At 43.1% G+C, this 17,119-nt stretch overlaps 1 protein-coding gene across 1 annotated transcript in view; it reads left to right on the plus strand.

The window, feature by feature from the left end:
• The window catches only part of carmil2 (capping protein regulator and myosin 1 linker 2), a 55,334-nt gene that overhangs the window by 28,447 nt on the left and 9,768 nt on the right, over nucleotides 1-17,119 (plus strand). Inside the window, exons 31-36 of the mRNA XM_028586472.1 lie at nucleotides 156-679; nucleotides 7,631-7,734; nucleotides 10,797-11,694; nucleotides 13,294-13,398; nucleotides 15,393-15,429; nucleotides 15,963-16,031. Of these exons, the coding sequence (XP_028442273.1) occupies nucleotides 156-679; nucleotides 7,631-7,734; nucleotides 10,797-11,694; nucleotides 13,294-13,398; nucleotides 15,393-15,429; nucleotides 15,963-16,031 (1,737 nt within the window). The remainder of the gene's footprint in view (nucleotides 1-155; nucleotides 680-7,630; nucleotides 7,735-10,796; nucleotides 11,695-13,293; nucleotides 13,399-15,392; nucleotides 15,430-15,962; nucleotides 16,032-17,119) is intronic.

The raw sequence follows: 17,119 nt of genomic DNA on the forward strand, positions 1-17,119 counted from the left end.
GTCCTAGATATACATAGAGTACATTTCAGCAAAAAGCATGCTTACTGCTTGGGCTGGATTCCCCATCTTCCCCTACCTCCCTCCCTCCATCCTTCTCTCCTTCATGATCTCTCCTTGTGCCTGTCCTCTCATCAGTCGTCCTGCCTCCCTCTCAGGTCTTCTGGATGCAGACTGGGAGCAGCAGAGCAGGGACAGAGGAGTAGAGCGAGAGAGAGGAGGAGATGCTGAAGAGGAGGGCAGAGGAGGAAGGTGTGGCCTCACTCTGTTGCCGACAGCAACCCCTCTGTCAGTCAGGTTTTCAGGGCCCTCCCCTTCCCCGTCCCCCTCCCCCCCGGGACTGCGAGGGAGGAGGCGGAGGGAGGGGGAGGTGGCAGCGGATGCTGCAGCAGCAGTATCGGGAGCAAGAGGAGCATCACTCATTCCTCCTCCCAGTCCCCCCCTCCGTTACTCCATCTCCGCTCGAGCTGCAGAGGAGGAGGCTGCCGGCCGCGGAGGCTTACCCAGACGACAGGCTCCCTTCCCCGGCTGTGGCCCCAGCCCAGGCCCCCTCCCCGGCTCTGGATCCCCAGATTCCCCCATGGAGCCTCTACCCACCCAGGGACAGACTCTAAGGCATTACACTGCCTCCCGACCACGGCCACGGCGCACACACACACAGCCCCCCTCCTCCAGGCCTCAGGTAAGAACACACACACACACACACACACACACATAAACACAAACCAATGACCATACACACACATTCACACACAATTTGAGTGATCAGGCAGAAATTACACAGCATTTGCATTTATACATACACACAATAATACATGCGCATACAAAATATGCCTTCTACAGGCATTCATGCTCTGTAAAATACAGCCACAGATAGAAAGCAGGATGGAAGGAGAGATGGATGAAGGATAGAAGGAAGGGTAGATGAAGTAAGAAGCTAATTGCTCGACTACAGAGAGATCCCAGAGGAGAAAACGATGGAAATGGAGGAAATCCAAACAACACGATGGAGAAAAAAGGGAAAGTAAAGAGAGATGGAGAGGGGAGGAATGCAGAGATGAAGGGAATACTGCTCATGTGATTGGGATTCTTTGGTAAATGCAGCAAAATATCCATACCTATCTATCTATCTATCTATCTATCTATCTATCTATCTATCTATCTATCTGCTGTCTTGCTAGTAATAATGGTAGCCATAGCCATCTTTACTTTAACATTCTCTTGCGCCATGTAGTCGTGCTCTCTCTCTCTCTCTCTCTCTCTCTCTCTCTCTCTCTCTCTCTGTGTGTGTGTGTGTGTGTGTGTGTGTGTGTGTGTGTGTGTGTGTGTGTGAGAATAGGTACATGCAATTTGGGAGTGGTGTTCCCTCGGTTGTTCCCAGTGCTGATCTCTCTCTCTCTCTCTCTCTCTCTCTCTCTCTCTCTCTCTCTCTCTCTCTCTCTCTCTCTCCTGGGAATGCTTTCACTAACTCAATTATTCATGTTTTCACATAAATGAGGGTCTCTCTCTCTATACTGTGTAAATGGAAAAGAAGGGTTTCTCTTCATCTGTGGTGACCTTGTGTTTGTGTGTGTGTGTGTGTGTGTTAATTACATAGTGTGTGTGATTTCTCTTTTTGAAAGATAAACATTTGCTGTTTTGTAGGTGTAGGTGGGGGTAATTTTGTTTCACAATCACACATGGTTTAAAATGTTCTATGAGACATTACTACAGTATATGATGTACAGACTGGCTCAGATTATTGACAGTGTGGGTCCTCAGTGGTTAGTATTAAGCAATTTATTGCCCAACAATAAATCAGAAAGTCAGCAATACTAGCCATTACTGATATTGGCTGCCAGCATGCTACACAAGGTTATCGTAAACATGACTGTAAGTGGCTGGAACATGACGGAAGCGTTTTAGATAAAATAAAAGAGAAGACTCAATGATTCATTCAGTCAGCATGTCTACCTATTGGGCATTGACCTTAATGGAAACAGCTAATATTTTCCAATTAACTGATAGCTTAATGTTTTGTTTCTAATGCTGATTGAGAGGAGGCTAGCATGACCATGTTAACAGGCTAGCTTCAGTTAGGAGAGGCTGCAAGTTTACTTTTGGTGCATTCTATTTGTACTCGTAAGTCTGAAAATTGTCCTTGACAAAATTACAAAAATGTCCTGTTCTCGGATAAAAGGGATCCTGTTTCATTCTCACACCAAAATACACAGGTCCTACACCCAAAGAGGAGGACTGTTAGGGTAGGGGTTTTGATACACTGTATGCAAAGACCACTAAAATGTAAAAAGCAACTCAGCCTAATGAACTGCATGTTTGCAAAATGGAATTTCTGTAGCAGATTTCTGTGTTCCATAGCAGAACCTTTTGTGCTGCTAAAAGCAAGCCTTTTACAAAGGTTCTCTGTAGCATCATGCTCAAATGGTTCTACATAAAACATTTATGATGCCATGAAGAACACTGTTGCACAATGACACAATTTCAAGACAGCATTATTTATGCCTGCAATCTATACAGTTGTGTTCAAAATAATAGCAGTGTGATTTAAAAAACGTGAATAATGCTCATAATTCTTAGAATAGTTTTTAATTCCATAATATCAATGCATTGGGAACACTGCACATTCAATTCTAAATCAAAACATGACCAGAATTGATCAAATTTGTGTTCTACCTTTACAGAAAGTGAAGAAAAAAAGAATATTAGGCTGTTCAAAAAATAGCAGTATTTGGATTTCTCTTTACAAACTCAAACATTTACTGTATAAACTGAAAAATGTCTCAAGGGTTTGCTTTACTTTGAATCACTGCACTAATATTTAGTTGCATAACCATTATTTACCACTACCATTACTGGGTTTTGCCTCAGAAACATCAATCTTGTTCATCTGGAACCAAGACTTTGCTCGCTTACTGGTGTGTTTTGGGTCATTGTCTTGTTGAAAGACCCATTTTAAAGGCATTTCCTCTTCAGCATAAGGCAACATGACCTGTTCAAGTATTTTGATGCGATAAATAGGCCAAACACCACAGTATGAGAAACATCCCCATAATGATTTTTGCACCACCATGCTTTACTTTCTTCACAGTACTGTGGCTTCAATTCAGTGCATGGGGGTCATCGGACAAACTGTCTGTGGCCCCTAGACCCAAAAAGAACAATTTTGCTTTCTCATCAGTCCACAGAATTCTCCTTTGGCCAGTCAATGTGTCCTTCGGCAAATTTCAACCTATTCAGTACATGTCTTTTTTTCAGCAATGGAACTTTGCGGGGGCTTCTAGCTGATAGCTTTGCTTCACATAGCCTTCTTCTGATCGTAACAGTACTCACAGATAACTTTAAGGGCCCTATTTTAACGATCTGAAACACAAGTATCAAACGTGAAATGCAAGTAGCTTTGTGGGCGGATCTCGGGTGCTGTTGCTTTTATACCGGCGGGATAAATGACTCTTGTGCCCGACGCAAATCTAAAATGGGTTGGTCTGAAGTAGCTAGGTGTGGTTTGGGCGTAACGTGCAATAAACCAATCAGAGCGTCATCTCACATTCCCTTTAAGAGCAGGCGCACTCTTGTCCGGGTGGTGATGTTGCTGCGGCCTCTCGGGCGCATCTCCTCAAGTCTGGAGAGGATTGCTGCAGCCATGGAGCGTGGGCCTCCAAACGCACCACCTGCACCTGTTGTGCCCCTTCCTCCTCCCCCCACTCCATCTCCGTCCACCCGCTCCACCAGTAGCGCATTGCGCATTGCCACTCTAATATTTCCTCATTTATGTCATCAACACATCCATGATTCATGGAAATGTTGTGTAAAACACAACAAGCCACAAAGAATGCTGGGACTTTTTGAGGACTGTACTGTAAAGTGCCTCCTGACCTATCCAAACACCTGAAGCGCATTTTCAGTAATGTTTTTCCTTGTAATTATGGTTTGCAAAAATGGGAACTGCTGCGTCCGTGTAGATGAGGGAAGCAAAGTGTATGCGCGTTGTGCACACGCTACATCATGGCCAAGCATGCGCCCCTAAAATAGCATCTGAATAACGCGCTACTGACTTTAGACTAGCACCACTGACTTTAGACCAGGTTTCGATTAGCTCCGGAGCGAGACTCTAGAGTCCTAGTGAGAGAACCAAAGTGTCTCCCCTGTTCTTTCTGACCACGGACGTGCGTCGCTGCGACGTATAGTTACATTTTTCAAGAGGTGCGCGTCAGGCTACGGTGTAGGGTCCGGCGTAGACACAGAGGGGTCTGCGAGGGTACGCCATCGATTCGACGCACAACCATAAAAATGCCTTAAGTTAATGCCCTGGCTCGTCTGTCTTTGCACCCACGGGAGGAATTGTCTTTGCTCTCCTGTTGCTCAGTCAGCATGCTTGCTGGGTAAGCAGAAAGCAGCTTAATGCAGAGCCGTAGACGCCAACTTAACTGTATATATTTGTTCAAACAGTAGAAAGCTTTGACAGGATGTCAAATGTCGATGGACACAGTTTAAACTGAACAGACCAGGTTTAACCTGCAATGTACAGTAGGGCTGCAACTAACTTATTATCTTAACTTTCATTATCGATTAATCTGCTGATCATTTTCTCGATTAATGTCACCCTAGTTTCTCCAAGCCAGTCCAAGCTGATGTCTTTAAATGTCTTGTTGTCTCCAAATCCCAAAGATTCAATTAAATATGATATACATTAAAACAGACGGAAAGCAGGACATCTCCATATTTGAGAGGCTGAAAACAGCATTTTTGCATAAAAGAATACTTAATCAATTGATTATCAAAATAGTTAGTAGGTGTGATGTAGTAGGTGATTATTTTTTTGTCGATCGACTAATTGATTAGTCGACTAGTCGTTGCAGCAGTAATGTACAGTAGGGTGGATGCCACTTTATTTATCAGCCTATGGCATTTATGGCTGTCCACATTCACAACGTGGGTGTGCAGAGTAGTGTGTGTGTGTGTGTGTGTGTGTGTGTGTGTGTGTGTGTGTGTGTGTGTGTGTGTCAGCCAACATTTGTGTGACGAAGCCATGTTGGCATGTAGAACATAGAGACAGGTGGCTGTAAAGGAGGAGGCAGAGAATAAGAGAGAGAGATGGAAAGAGCTTAAAGATGGAGACAAATGCTGCATTCAGAACAGAAAAACGTCCCATTGTTATAACTCTGAAGCTTTCATTTAATTATTCCAAGCATTCATGTTTGCACCAAAAAAGTAAATAATTTGAGCCCTTTGGTTATTGTTAGTCTCAGTTTTCCTGCAATTTTTTTTGCAAATTCACATTCATGTTTTTGTTCTAAGCATTCTGAGGCTACATTCATCAATGCTGTGTAAAGTTTCAGAAATATTTGGGGCCTTTTTAATCTCTTCATTAGAGCGTGAAAGTAGAGTGATGGCAGGAAATGAGGTGAGAGAGATGGGAAGGACATGCAACACTTTGCATTACTACAACTATGTGTTCTGAATTGCAAAGCAGCATGGTGATTCAAAAGCTGGATTCACTCGTTGACTAAATTTCTGTTTACTGTGTGGGCTTGGCTTGCATGCACATCCACAACCCTTGATAATATTTCATCAATCTGACCTTATGTTGAAATAAATGTTAGCGTGCTGGCCTGCATTTAGTTCTCGCTTTGTCTCAACTGTTTTGTTGCTACTTCTTGTCTAATTTTCAGTGAGATTGTTGATGAAATTAGTCCATAAATATGTTGCTAGCATGCTAACGTAGTAATTAAAAACTGAAAAAAACTGCTGAGACATAACGTTACTGTAAAACAAGATGCAGGAAGAGGTCAAGTAGTTGGCTCATTTGTCAGTTGTATTTTAATTTTCTGTAGTTTTTGAGTTTGTCATGAAACTGTCGTCAACATTTTCTTTGTAATAGTTTTTCACGGCAAAATCAAAAGTAGCTATGTTTCCATCCACTTGTCAATCGAATTATCTGAAGTTCGCTAAAAACATCCATGCGAATAAAGCCGGTGAAAGTGTGTTTCCATCTAACGGCTTTTAAAGCCAATCAAAACCTGTGTGTAATGACGTCACATGCTGATTTGCAGTTAGATTGTTATATTTAATAGATTTAAGACATTTGAAGGTATTTCTATTTATTTTCGCACTGAATTGCACGCCATTCAAGCAAACATTTGCGAACAAAGTTTGCTATCCAAAATGGATGGCGCCATCTACCTACACATGATTCATATTGCACAAGTTGTAATAGTGCTTATGTGCCAGCTGATAGTGGTTATCTCCACTGCTCATCCTGCAGTCACACCAGATTAATTGAAATGAGCTTCTTCCTTTTTATCAGGTTCATATTTGTAGCACTTACTTTGACCGGAGAAGCACCCAAGCTGCAACTATTTTCATTATCATCTCTGCGGACAGAAATTTCCCATACTGGATCCCCTGCGCGTCATTACAACTCAGAGTTTGACACCAACAGCTGTGTCCACTCGAAACACATCCAAAACAATGTGAAGTAGATGTGGTTGTCTTTCTATTTGACTCTTCCTCACACTGTACCATCTCTAAATGGGACGGTCCTTCTGGAATCCTTCTGCTAGTTTTCGTCTCCGCTGTGTGCCTCGGTGCTCATGTACCTGCCTTATAAAAACTGAGGGCTGCACGATATGAGTAAAACATCTTATTGCGATTACTTTGACTGATGATGCGATTGAGATATGACTTATATGACGATATTGGAGGGAATGATCATTTTTGTATCATTATTCTCATTTTCATTGAAAAGCATTAAGATTACGACCAGGACGTCTCTGCAGTACTTCATTCAGAATGATTTGACACATATTTTGCCGGTAACAAATATTGCATTAAAGTGAGCTGTCACTGTGTGCCTGCTGAATGTAGACACAGACCCAACATTTTGTTGCTACATGTAAAGGGTTAACGAAAGGCTTTGATTCCACACAATTGCAACTCCAGTAAGCTAATATCAGCGAGTTTCTGCAGACTGGGTTTGACCCAGTTAGAATATGCTAACGCTGTTCTGAACTGGAGATATCTATGGCTGAGTGCACAGCAGCTGGAGCAGGTCCATTTCAGAACTCTAAAAAATGCGTTGAATGTGCAGTTGCACTGATGATGACGACAGCAAATTAACTGAAATGTATGAGGCGATAAATTATGTTGGAACACTGTAAATATACACTTTAATTTTTGTCAAATTACTATATTGTATTCAATTAATTACCCCTAAAGTTATGGGGTGTTGAACTGATCCACTTCTAACTGGATGGAAAACTCAAATCAGCACTCAGTGTTGGTTTATTAAGTTTCATTACAACTCTCTACTCATAGACTCATATTATGCAACATAAGAGGTTTGCACCTTGTCATCTTTATAGAAACAATCCAGTTTGGGGATGTTTTCCAAAACAATATGGTGAACATCAGAGCGGTAGTCTGGCAAAATTAAATTCATTCTTTTTTTCATGATAAAACATGCTTTTTTGAGTTGTGAAAAAGCGATTCTGATGATGTTGGGTCTTGGGTAGTGTCTTTCTCTGTGTTGCAATCAAACAAACACATGCATACGCGTGCGCGCAGACACACACACACACACACACACACACACACACAATGCCAAGTGTACATGCTATATGTTTTTTTGTCATAGGAGCCGGTTTCAAAGGTAGAGAATGAGTCCGGTGAGGGGATGGGCCGAGTGGATGAAGGAGTAGAGGAGTTCTTCACCAAGAAAATCATCCCTGACTATGCACTGTGAGTTGAACACACACACACACACACACACACACACACACACACACACACACACACACACACACACACACACACACACACACACACACACACACACACACACACACACACACACACACACACACACTTGTTCTTCTTGCTAAATATCCACTTAGACAGCAGTATACTGGGAATCTACTCATTGATATCAATGACTGAAAGCCCTGTTTGGCTGAAAGTACCCATCAATCTCACAAACCACCATTCTTCTGCTCACCTGCATCAAAAAATGATTGACAGTGGCAGCCAGCCAATCAGTGAGCAGAACTGATCCTGTGGCAGCTTGGATGTATATCCACTAAACCAGTGGTTCCCAAAGTGGGGGTTGCTGCCGCTGCACCCTAGGGTTCTTGAGGAGGGGCCAACGGTGCTGCAAGATTTATCACATCATTGTTAATTTCGTCTGCGTTTTTAATAGCATTTCACCACAAAAAATGAACTGCCACATTTACATCAAAACTGAAGATCCCCATATTAAAACTGTTTAGTACTGTATGCAGTATGCGGTCGCCAATGACAACAACAACCAACTCACAGTTAACGGGTGTCATAGCACCAAAACACACGTTCCAGCTGGAGAGTTTTTCAGCAATCAGAGACATAGTGACTGTCAGAGCAAGAGATTATTCTCCACACTTTAAAACAATAACTGTAAGTGGTGAGCAGAGAGCTTCTACTGTTATCAGACCTAACCTCCCCTGGAAACTGCTGATAACTGCTGAAATGAAAGCGCATTGTTATGTAATAAACGTGTTTGTGATTGTGTGTAGCCGTATGTGTCGAATGCACGGTAAATGTTTTTTGTGTCCGTTGTTCCAGCTTTAGTTACTAGTTACTTTAGTTACTCCACTACATTCATCTGTTACAGCTTTAGTTACTAGTTACTTTACACATTAAGATGTCTGCACACAGAACACATGTAGTTTATAAAATCTAATGTTTGATTCTAAAGTAAACTAGCCAACAATATAACGGCTACAAGTCCAGCTGAGATGATGAGACCATTAAACACACAGCTGGTTGGATCCTTACACACACTACAATGGGAGGATGTTTCTGCACTGAGTACTTTTGCTTGTAATACTTTAAGTAAATTTTCCTTTTGATACTTAAAGACTTTTACTTAAGTAACATTTTCAATGCAGAACCTTTACTGTAACAGAGTATATTTTACACTGTGGTATTTGTACTATTACTTAAGTAATGTATCTGAATACTTCTTCCACTGCTGATTTTAGCCAGATATTAGGTATGGAATCATTTAATCAGTCAGTCTGACACTGATTGGGAGTGCATTTGCCCTCATCACTGTGACTCCTTCCACTTGATGTCATTTTCCATCAACAGCAGTGGCTAGAATTAGTTAGCTTACTGTGTGAAAAAATAATCACAAGTCCTTAAAAAACTGGCTTTTTCCAGTTCTTCCTTCAGTATCTCACAGTCAGCATTGTCACATAACCCATCACATAAGTGTTACTGCAGTCCATAGGTGTAATTTACAGGGGGGGATATGGTTGTTACAACCCCCCCAACAATCAAAACTGTCCAGTGCAACCCCTCCAAAAACATTATGACCATAAATAAAAACATTTGCACCATAGATTGATGCAGAAAAGGCACAAATTCTTCCAGAAAAATTCATCAGAATCCAGGAAAATGAAGTGTTTTGTGAAAATGTCAGTTTTGCTCAAAAGTGGAGATCTCCACCACCCCCCAATGTTGAACCCAAAGTTACACCCATGCTGCAGTCACATGGTAACCATTGGTTGTATATGGGGGGAGATTGTGAACCTCTCCGTTCATTAATGCAGGCTGACCCGACCTGGTTCCTAACCTACAGTAGTTTATACATCGAACGTAGTGCAGTATGACAACTTCAACGGAAATTATACTCCACGTACGTGTAGCAGGGAGTGTCAACAGAACCCTGTCGGCTGACTGCCCTGCTGTCGGCATCCATTTAAACATATTCCTTTTCACTCTTTGTTGACAACAGCCACGTAGCAAAAGCAGCAGCAGCTGCTGGCCACTACAGCTGTTCATCCCAACTAGTCCAAACCATACCACCACATTGGCCATTTATTCTGGAATAATTTAGAATAATAGTGGAATATTAGTGTGCATGTAAACATACAGTAGTCAATGATGCTAGACCAGGGCCAAACTGGAAAATGAGAATCACATAAAGGGCCAGACATGTAGAGTTGCAGTAATTGAAATGCTTTTATTTAATCGAAAAAGTAAGATATGTGTGACTGCCACGTAAAGTCTTCTCACTTACAGTTTGGTTGAAATAAAGCTCTGAAATAGTCAGCAAAGAAGTTCCTCAGCCATCATAGAGTTTAGTAAATCAAGCAAATCAATGATTACAGTCTTTAAAAGTAGGCTCCAGCGACCTGTTTCACAGCCTGAATATGCAAACTCTCTGGTTCTGTGGGAAGGTCCGAGTCTCAAAGTCAGCCATCTTTTTGGTTTCGTGCACAACTAGGCAGGCCAAAATGTATTGTGAACCTAGTCTATATCCACGGCGTTCCACTTGCCATACTGCTCTGGTGCTGCCAGAAAATCCACCGGATGTCCGTCCCCTTCCTCTGTCTCTGTGTTGGCGTTCTAACCTCCGGTGGATTTGTGAGGACTATGGTTAACTGCTCCTCAGATCTCTGCAGGGTAAATCCAGACAGCTAGCTAGACTATATGTCCAATCTGAGTTTTCTGTTGCACGACTAAAACTACTTTTGAACGTACACGTGTTCCACCAAAACAAGTTCCTTCCTGAGGCTATTTTGCAGAGCCACCGTTGCTCCGTCTGGCCCTTAGCGCCGCCCAAGACGATTGTGATTGGTTTAAAGAAATGCCAATAAATCAGAGCATGTTTTTCTCAAGAGATGTTTCTGCTCTGTTGTTTGCATGAGCCTTGTTGTTGTGTACCTGAACTGAGCATGTGTCTTGAGTCCTGTAGCAGTAGTCGTAGTACTGAGTGTCTCTTCTTGTCTGTTGCTCTTTCTGCTGTCTTCCTGCTGCAGAAAAGGCCAGTGGGAGGAGTCAATCCCTGCCCAAGCCACTCCCCCAGAGCCAAGCTCCACCCCCTCAGCCTCAACCCCCTTTTCCTCTTCGTCTGACAATATCACCTCCACCACCCCCACCACCCCCACCACTGTCACCTCTCCCTCTGTCCCATCTATTGACACACCCTTCACATCCACTGATGTTTCACTCCTCTCTACATCCTCCACTCCCCCCACCCCCTCTTCCGTCACCACCTCCACCCTTCCCACCAAAAACATCAAGAAAAAGTTTGGTGACTTCTTTGCCTTCAAGAGGGCTCGAGCCGGCCGAGCCACCAAGGCCGGAGGGGGAGAGGGAGGCGGAGGAGCAGAGGGGGTGAGGGTCAAACGGACCTCCATTGCAGACCTCATCCGACCCCTCCGCGAGGCCAAAGAAAGGGAGAGAGAGAGGGACAGAGAGAAGGGGAGAGGGGCAAGGTCAGTGGAGGATGCTAACGTTTGTAATGATGCCGCCACCACAGAAGGAACCGTTGCCACCGGCCGCCGTCTTGCAGGTGCTGCGAGGGGAACGATGGCGCCTGCCAAGACTTTAACCATGACGACGCCTTCCAGTGACGCCGCTCCCTCTTACCCCACCATCGCCACAAGCCCTGACCTCACCACTTCCACGCTTCCCAACCTGGAGGAAGGGGCGCTTCCTGTCTTGCCGGGCCGCAGCCCGAGTCCCGTGGTCACCTCAACTCTTACCGAGCAGGAGAGGAGTGGCGTGCAGGGGAAGGAGGCGGCGTTGGGAGGGACTCCGTACGGAGAGAGGAGACTGAAGGTGACCAAGAGGTCCCTGAGAGAGGGCAAGAGCCAGAGTCTCATCCTGCTGACGGGGTTAGAGCCTGAAGACAAGGATGACACACACAGCAAGGTCAGTCTGACAACACACTGAACACACACAGTCAATTTATTTATATAGCACAGTTCAGACACAAAGGCGATTCAAAGTGCTTTACATAAGCATACCCATACAAAGCAAATAGAACATTAAATTCAACAATCATGAAAACAAAACAAACTGTAAATTTAAAAGACTTTTTGGTGTAGGAATGACCATCTCTAAGTGACCTTAGGGAAATCAATGTCAAAAAAGTTTTAAGTCTTAAGATTTTGCAAAGAAAACTCCTGCACACTGTCTAACTTGCAAAAAATATGTAAAGTTTAGTAGTATGCAATGTTTTGGTTTGTTTTTTGCAAGTTAGACAGTGTGCCAGAGTTTCCTTTGCAACTTTTGACCTGCTTGTCCCCCTTCAACGCACCTGTCTCACGTTGTAGATGTGCAAAGTATTTTTCTGTAAGTCTTAAGATTTAAAAGAACACAGGGTTGGGACATACCAAACATGTTCTGGAAGTTTATTCCATAACTGCGGTGCATAAAAACTAAAAGCTGCTTCCTCCCCGCACCTAAGGAGAAGGGGCGACCCCAACTGACACCAAACTGCTGTCAATTGTTAAATACTGCTGAGAACAAGCCTTCCATTAGAGGCATGCCTTTACTTCTAACCGCCCCGGTTTTGTAAATATATATTATCATAATATATTCATATTGAAGTAAGACTTCTCCCTGTTTTCTGTCTGCTCCTGTTTTAATTGTTGTTGATGCTGTTTGCTGTTAAAGGTCACATATTGTATAAAGTGCGATTTCCATGTCTATTTTTATTATAAAGCAGGTGGAGGTGCTGTATAAATACTGTGAAGGTATCAAAATGCTCAATCCACAGAGAAATGCACACAGCCCGTATTCAGAAACTGTGCCTTTAAACAAGCCATCAGGACTTCTGTACGCTGTGATGTCACAAATATATTATATATAGGTATGTGCTGCTACAGTGCTGTTACAGTCATTCCAGGCTTAAAGAGACAGGTGCTAAAAAGGAGCGTTTCAGACAGAGGGTGAATACAGGTATACTCAGACAGATGGGATGAGAAAAATAATGTTTTTTTGAACATTAAAGCGTGTAAACATGTTCTAATAAAAAACCAAATACAAGTATGAACCTGAAAATGAGCATGATATGGGACCTTTAATGCAAACTCAACATTTCCTTTTACATCATACGTTTAATATTTATTTCCACTGTGTTAATACCACCAGTACAACAGTCATTTCATACTCACACTCTACTGCTCTCGCTGCCTAATTCATTTCAGAGATTCTTCTGAAGAATGGTATTAGTACTACTTAGTAGTAAAAGGACTACAACATGTAAAAACACAGATACTGTCCATCTAGACTGAGGACTGAGCAGGCTCTTAATCAGATCCCTGCTCAGACTGACAGAGTTCAGAGATAAGAGATGTGACAAGAGCCAAGAATTTATCTGTAAATTAATAGGATTGCACACACTATCTATCAGCAGCTGTGTGTGTGTGTGTGTGTGTGTGTGTGTGTGTGTGTGTGTGTGTGTGTGTGCGCGCACGCGTACGCGTGTGTGCGTGCCATTCTAAATGTCCATGTGTCGTCTTCCAGAAACATGCGTCTGACAGCACATCTAGTTTTGAACAGAGGCTGCAGGTGATGCTGCACAGAATGGGCGTGGCCAAAACTCCGCCTGCCGACACCAAGACAAACCAGGTAGTGTGTGTGTGTGTGTGTGTGCGTCTAATAGGACCTGGATACAGTGTTCGAGGCATAGCCCCATTTATTTATATGAGAGTTTCTCAGTGGTGCATTAAGCCAAAATATTCCGATACTGTGCGTAAAATTATCTGAATGATTGCCACTGCTTCCTTCCTGTGCGACCCATAGAGCAGGCGCACTAGAGACCTCCACCGACCGAGCCGGCTACTTCCTGTTTAGCGCTCTGCTAATCTGCGATTCAATGATTTAATCGTACGGCTCCTCTAGACTTTCAATTCAATTCAATTTTATTTATAGTATCAAATCATAACAGAGTTATCTCGAGATACATTACAGATAGAGTAGGTCTAGACCACACTCTATAATTTACAATTTACAAAGCCCCAACAATTACAGTAATTCCCTCAAGAGCAAGCATTATAAATGGCTATTGCGACAGTGGCGAGGAAAAACTCCCTCTTGGGAAGAAACCTCGGCAGACCCAGACTCTTGGTAGGCGGTGTCTGACGGGGCCGGTTGGGGGGGTGAAGGCGATAATAGTCGCATTGAAGATAGTGGAACATGACTTTGAAGGTAGTCGTTGTAGTTCATGTCACAGCAGGACGTTGCGGGATGAAACGTGGCGCTGCAGAGCACGGGTGGGCGTAGCAGACGCAGCAGGACGTGGCCGGGCGTCGAAGGGAATCGCAGAGCATCGCTCTGCGAAGAAGAAACATAAGGACTCCGGGGAGTAAACTCCCCAGAGCTAGGTTAGTAACAAGCAGTTCTGGGACAGGATGCATACAAAAGGAAACAAATGAAAACATTGATGAGAGGCTGTACTGACCTGCCCCCCTGTCTTTCCAAATCAGACCACGGGTGTTGTGATACTCCAAAAAAATATATCCACTGATTTACAGACGTGTCTTTCTCCATGTGAGTCTACGGGAAGAAGTCTTTTTGGGCCAGAGGGCATCACGTGACAGCCCGGGAGTTGTATTTCCACTGTTTGACCGCTATTTTAAATTGGCTTCAAAGTCCACTGCACATCCTGGGGGCCTGGGGTGGCACGGTCATGCACAGTGTGCACACACACCCTGATCAGGTGCCATACTGTACTCTGATCCGTTGTACTGTAACACCATACTCACCAAGTTAATAGCAACACGTTGACGTCACAGGGTCAGCCCTATGTTCCCACATTTCTAAAAATGTTTTCAAAATTAGGCCCTATGTTAGGGTTAGGATTACATTACATCTGTAGTCCATTGCTACTGGATAATAGGTTGGGTGTAATTGGCTACCAAATTGGGAGAAAGGGGGATAAAATCTGATACAAATTTATGAAAAAGGAAATGTGGGAACATAGGGCCTGATTTTCAGTGAAAAAACCAAATTCTTAGAAATGTGGGAACATAGGCACGCTCCCGACATCACTACAACCAAGTCAGAAAAACGAGCAGTCAGCCGGGTGGAAACCAACCTCTGCTCACACGGTTTGCTGTGAACATCTACCACAGCTTACTGACCCACTTCCTGCTTCAACTCTGACCTATACCTGCGGTAGTTGTGCTCACACATTTTTTCCTGTGCAATGAGAGATTATTAGCAACATTTGAGGTGCACTCAATTTCAGTTTCACCTTCACATGACAAAGTGGTTTCGATAATAATGGTTTGTTTTCAACCTGTACCAACCCGTCCTGCTTTGCTGTAGTGATGTCTCTGTGTGCCCAGATCTCAGCTTGGTATTGAGTACAATAGTATCATAACTGAGAGGAAGGATTGACAATCATGAGACCCAGTGGCCAGTTTTGATTATTCTTTACAACCCCCTGTAAATTACGTCTATTTGTAGAAGAGAGACCAGTCTATATAATGTCATAATTTCTCTGGATTTTATATATTATTTTAAACAAGAAGGACAAGTTCAGCCATTACAAAGTGCAACAGCAAGTTGTTGATCGAATGTTGGTGGGAGTTTAATATTGTCCAATGTGTCCGTTGTAGAATAAAGACGAGGAGCTGAGGAAGGCCAACTCTGAAGGTGAGTGCGTATGTTTTTATCATTTTTGTGTTTTAAGCAGATCATTTCAAACAAGACCTCTCTCCAAATCTCAGATAACACTTTAAAATCTAGTTCAAAAGTGTTTTACCATGTTTTAATATTTAATGTTAGCCCAATTGTTGCAGCTACACCTTCAGTTTAGCCTCTGCTGATTTTTTATTTAAATATTATTTTTTGGGCATTTTTAGGCCTTTATTCGACAGGACAGATGAAGACATGAAAGGGGAGAGAGAGGGGGAATGACATGCAGCAAAGGGCTGCAGGTCGGCGTTGAACCCAGGCCCGCTGCGTCGAAGAGTAAACCTCTATATATGGGTGCACGCTCTACCAACTGAGCTAGCCGGGTGCCTGATCCTCTGCCGATTTGAAAGCAGCAGTAGAAACTTACAGCTGTGGGACTTAATTAGAACTGCTTCAGCTGGGCCCAGTGTGCATGTTGTATTCATTACATGTACAGCTTGGATTAAAACTGAGCCTCGGCTGTACTACTGTCTCCTGTCTCTGTCCCTCAGGTGCTATCCTGGACAAACCTGTCCCACCTCCCACATACATGAAGCCCAGAACGATGTCCACTTCATCAGGTATCCATCTTATCTACCCCCATGTCTTTATACCAATAATAACAATACTCCCATGTGCCAACATGACATCATTACTTCGCTAAACGTACACGGCCACTTTCTAAAGTTTGGGTTGGGTTTAGGAAAAGAAGAAAGCGACGGTTGGCTTTAGGAAATGTGACACACGGGACACGATCCCCGGTCTCCTGTGTTGTTTTACCCATCATCCCCCCTGACCAACCTCCCTATGCAGATTCTCGCCCTTTCATACTACTCACTACGGAGTAAATTCACATGCAATCGCAAGGTAATGTAAGCCAATGGAGGCCAAACGGCGTTGATAAACACGCTAAAAAGCGAGTATGCGTCTTTATAACACGCCAATAATGGCATACGAATTGGCGTGTCATACATACACCACTTCATGACATCAGTCTGCATGTGCAATACTGAGGTGATCCTACTAACAAGTAGACAAGTACAATTTCCCCTCTCAACCTTCTTAAGCCTTAAAGTGATGGTTCGGAGTAATTTACCCTAGGGTCCTTTGCACCATGACCTCGAGCCAAACACCCCCCCAGAAGCTTTTTTCACCTGGGTCTAACATTGGGCGGGTTTAGAGTAGAGTAGCGTTAGCAGCTGAATAGCTTAGCGCAGGGGCTAATGGACCCACGTTTGTATCTCATAAATGACTCCACTAATAATGCCCGAAATGATACCAAAGGTCTACACTAGTATATATAGGTTATGCACCAGAGACGTGCAGTCAGGGTAGGCAAGCTAGGCACTGCCTACCCTGTCAAAATTCAAATATAAAAATGTTTATTAAATAATTTTATTTAATAAACTTGTATTTCTATTTTTATTGTATATTCTTGTGATTTATATATAATATATATATATATAATATATATAATGTATTATTAAAATTTTTAGGATGTTACGATGACAAATGTAACAGTTACGCATAATCAAATACAAAAGAAATGGTAGAATAAGCAGTGCTTTTATTGTCCATTCATTGCGGATGACAAGCAAAAAACCCATGTTGCGCATGCGCACTTCGATCTTGTATTCCTCAACATGCACGGCAAAAAGCACAACTGCTG

The sequence above is a fragment of the Perca flavescens genome, chromosome 8 (assembly GCF_004354835.1).
Source record: "Perca flavescens isolate YP-PL-M2 chromosome 8, PFLA_1.0, whole genome shotgun sequence".
Taxonomy (NCBI): domain Eukaryota; kingdom Metazoa; phylum Chordata; class Actinopteri; order Perciformes; family Percidae; genus Perca; species Perca flavescens.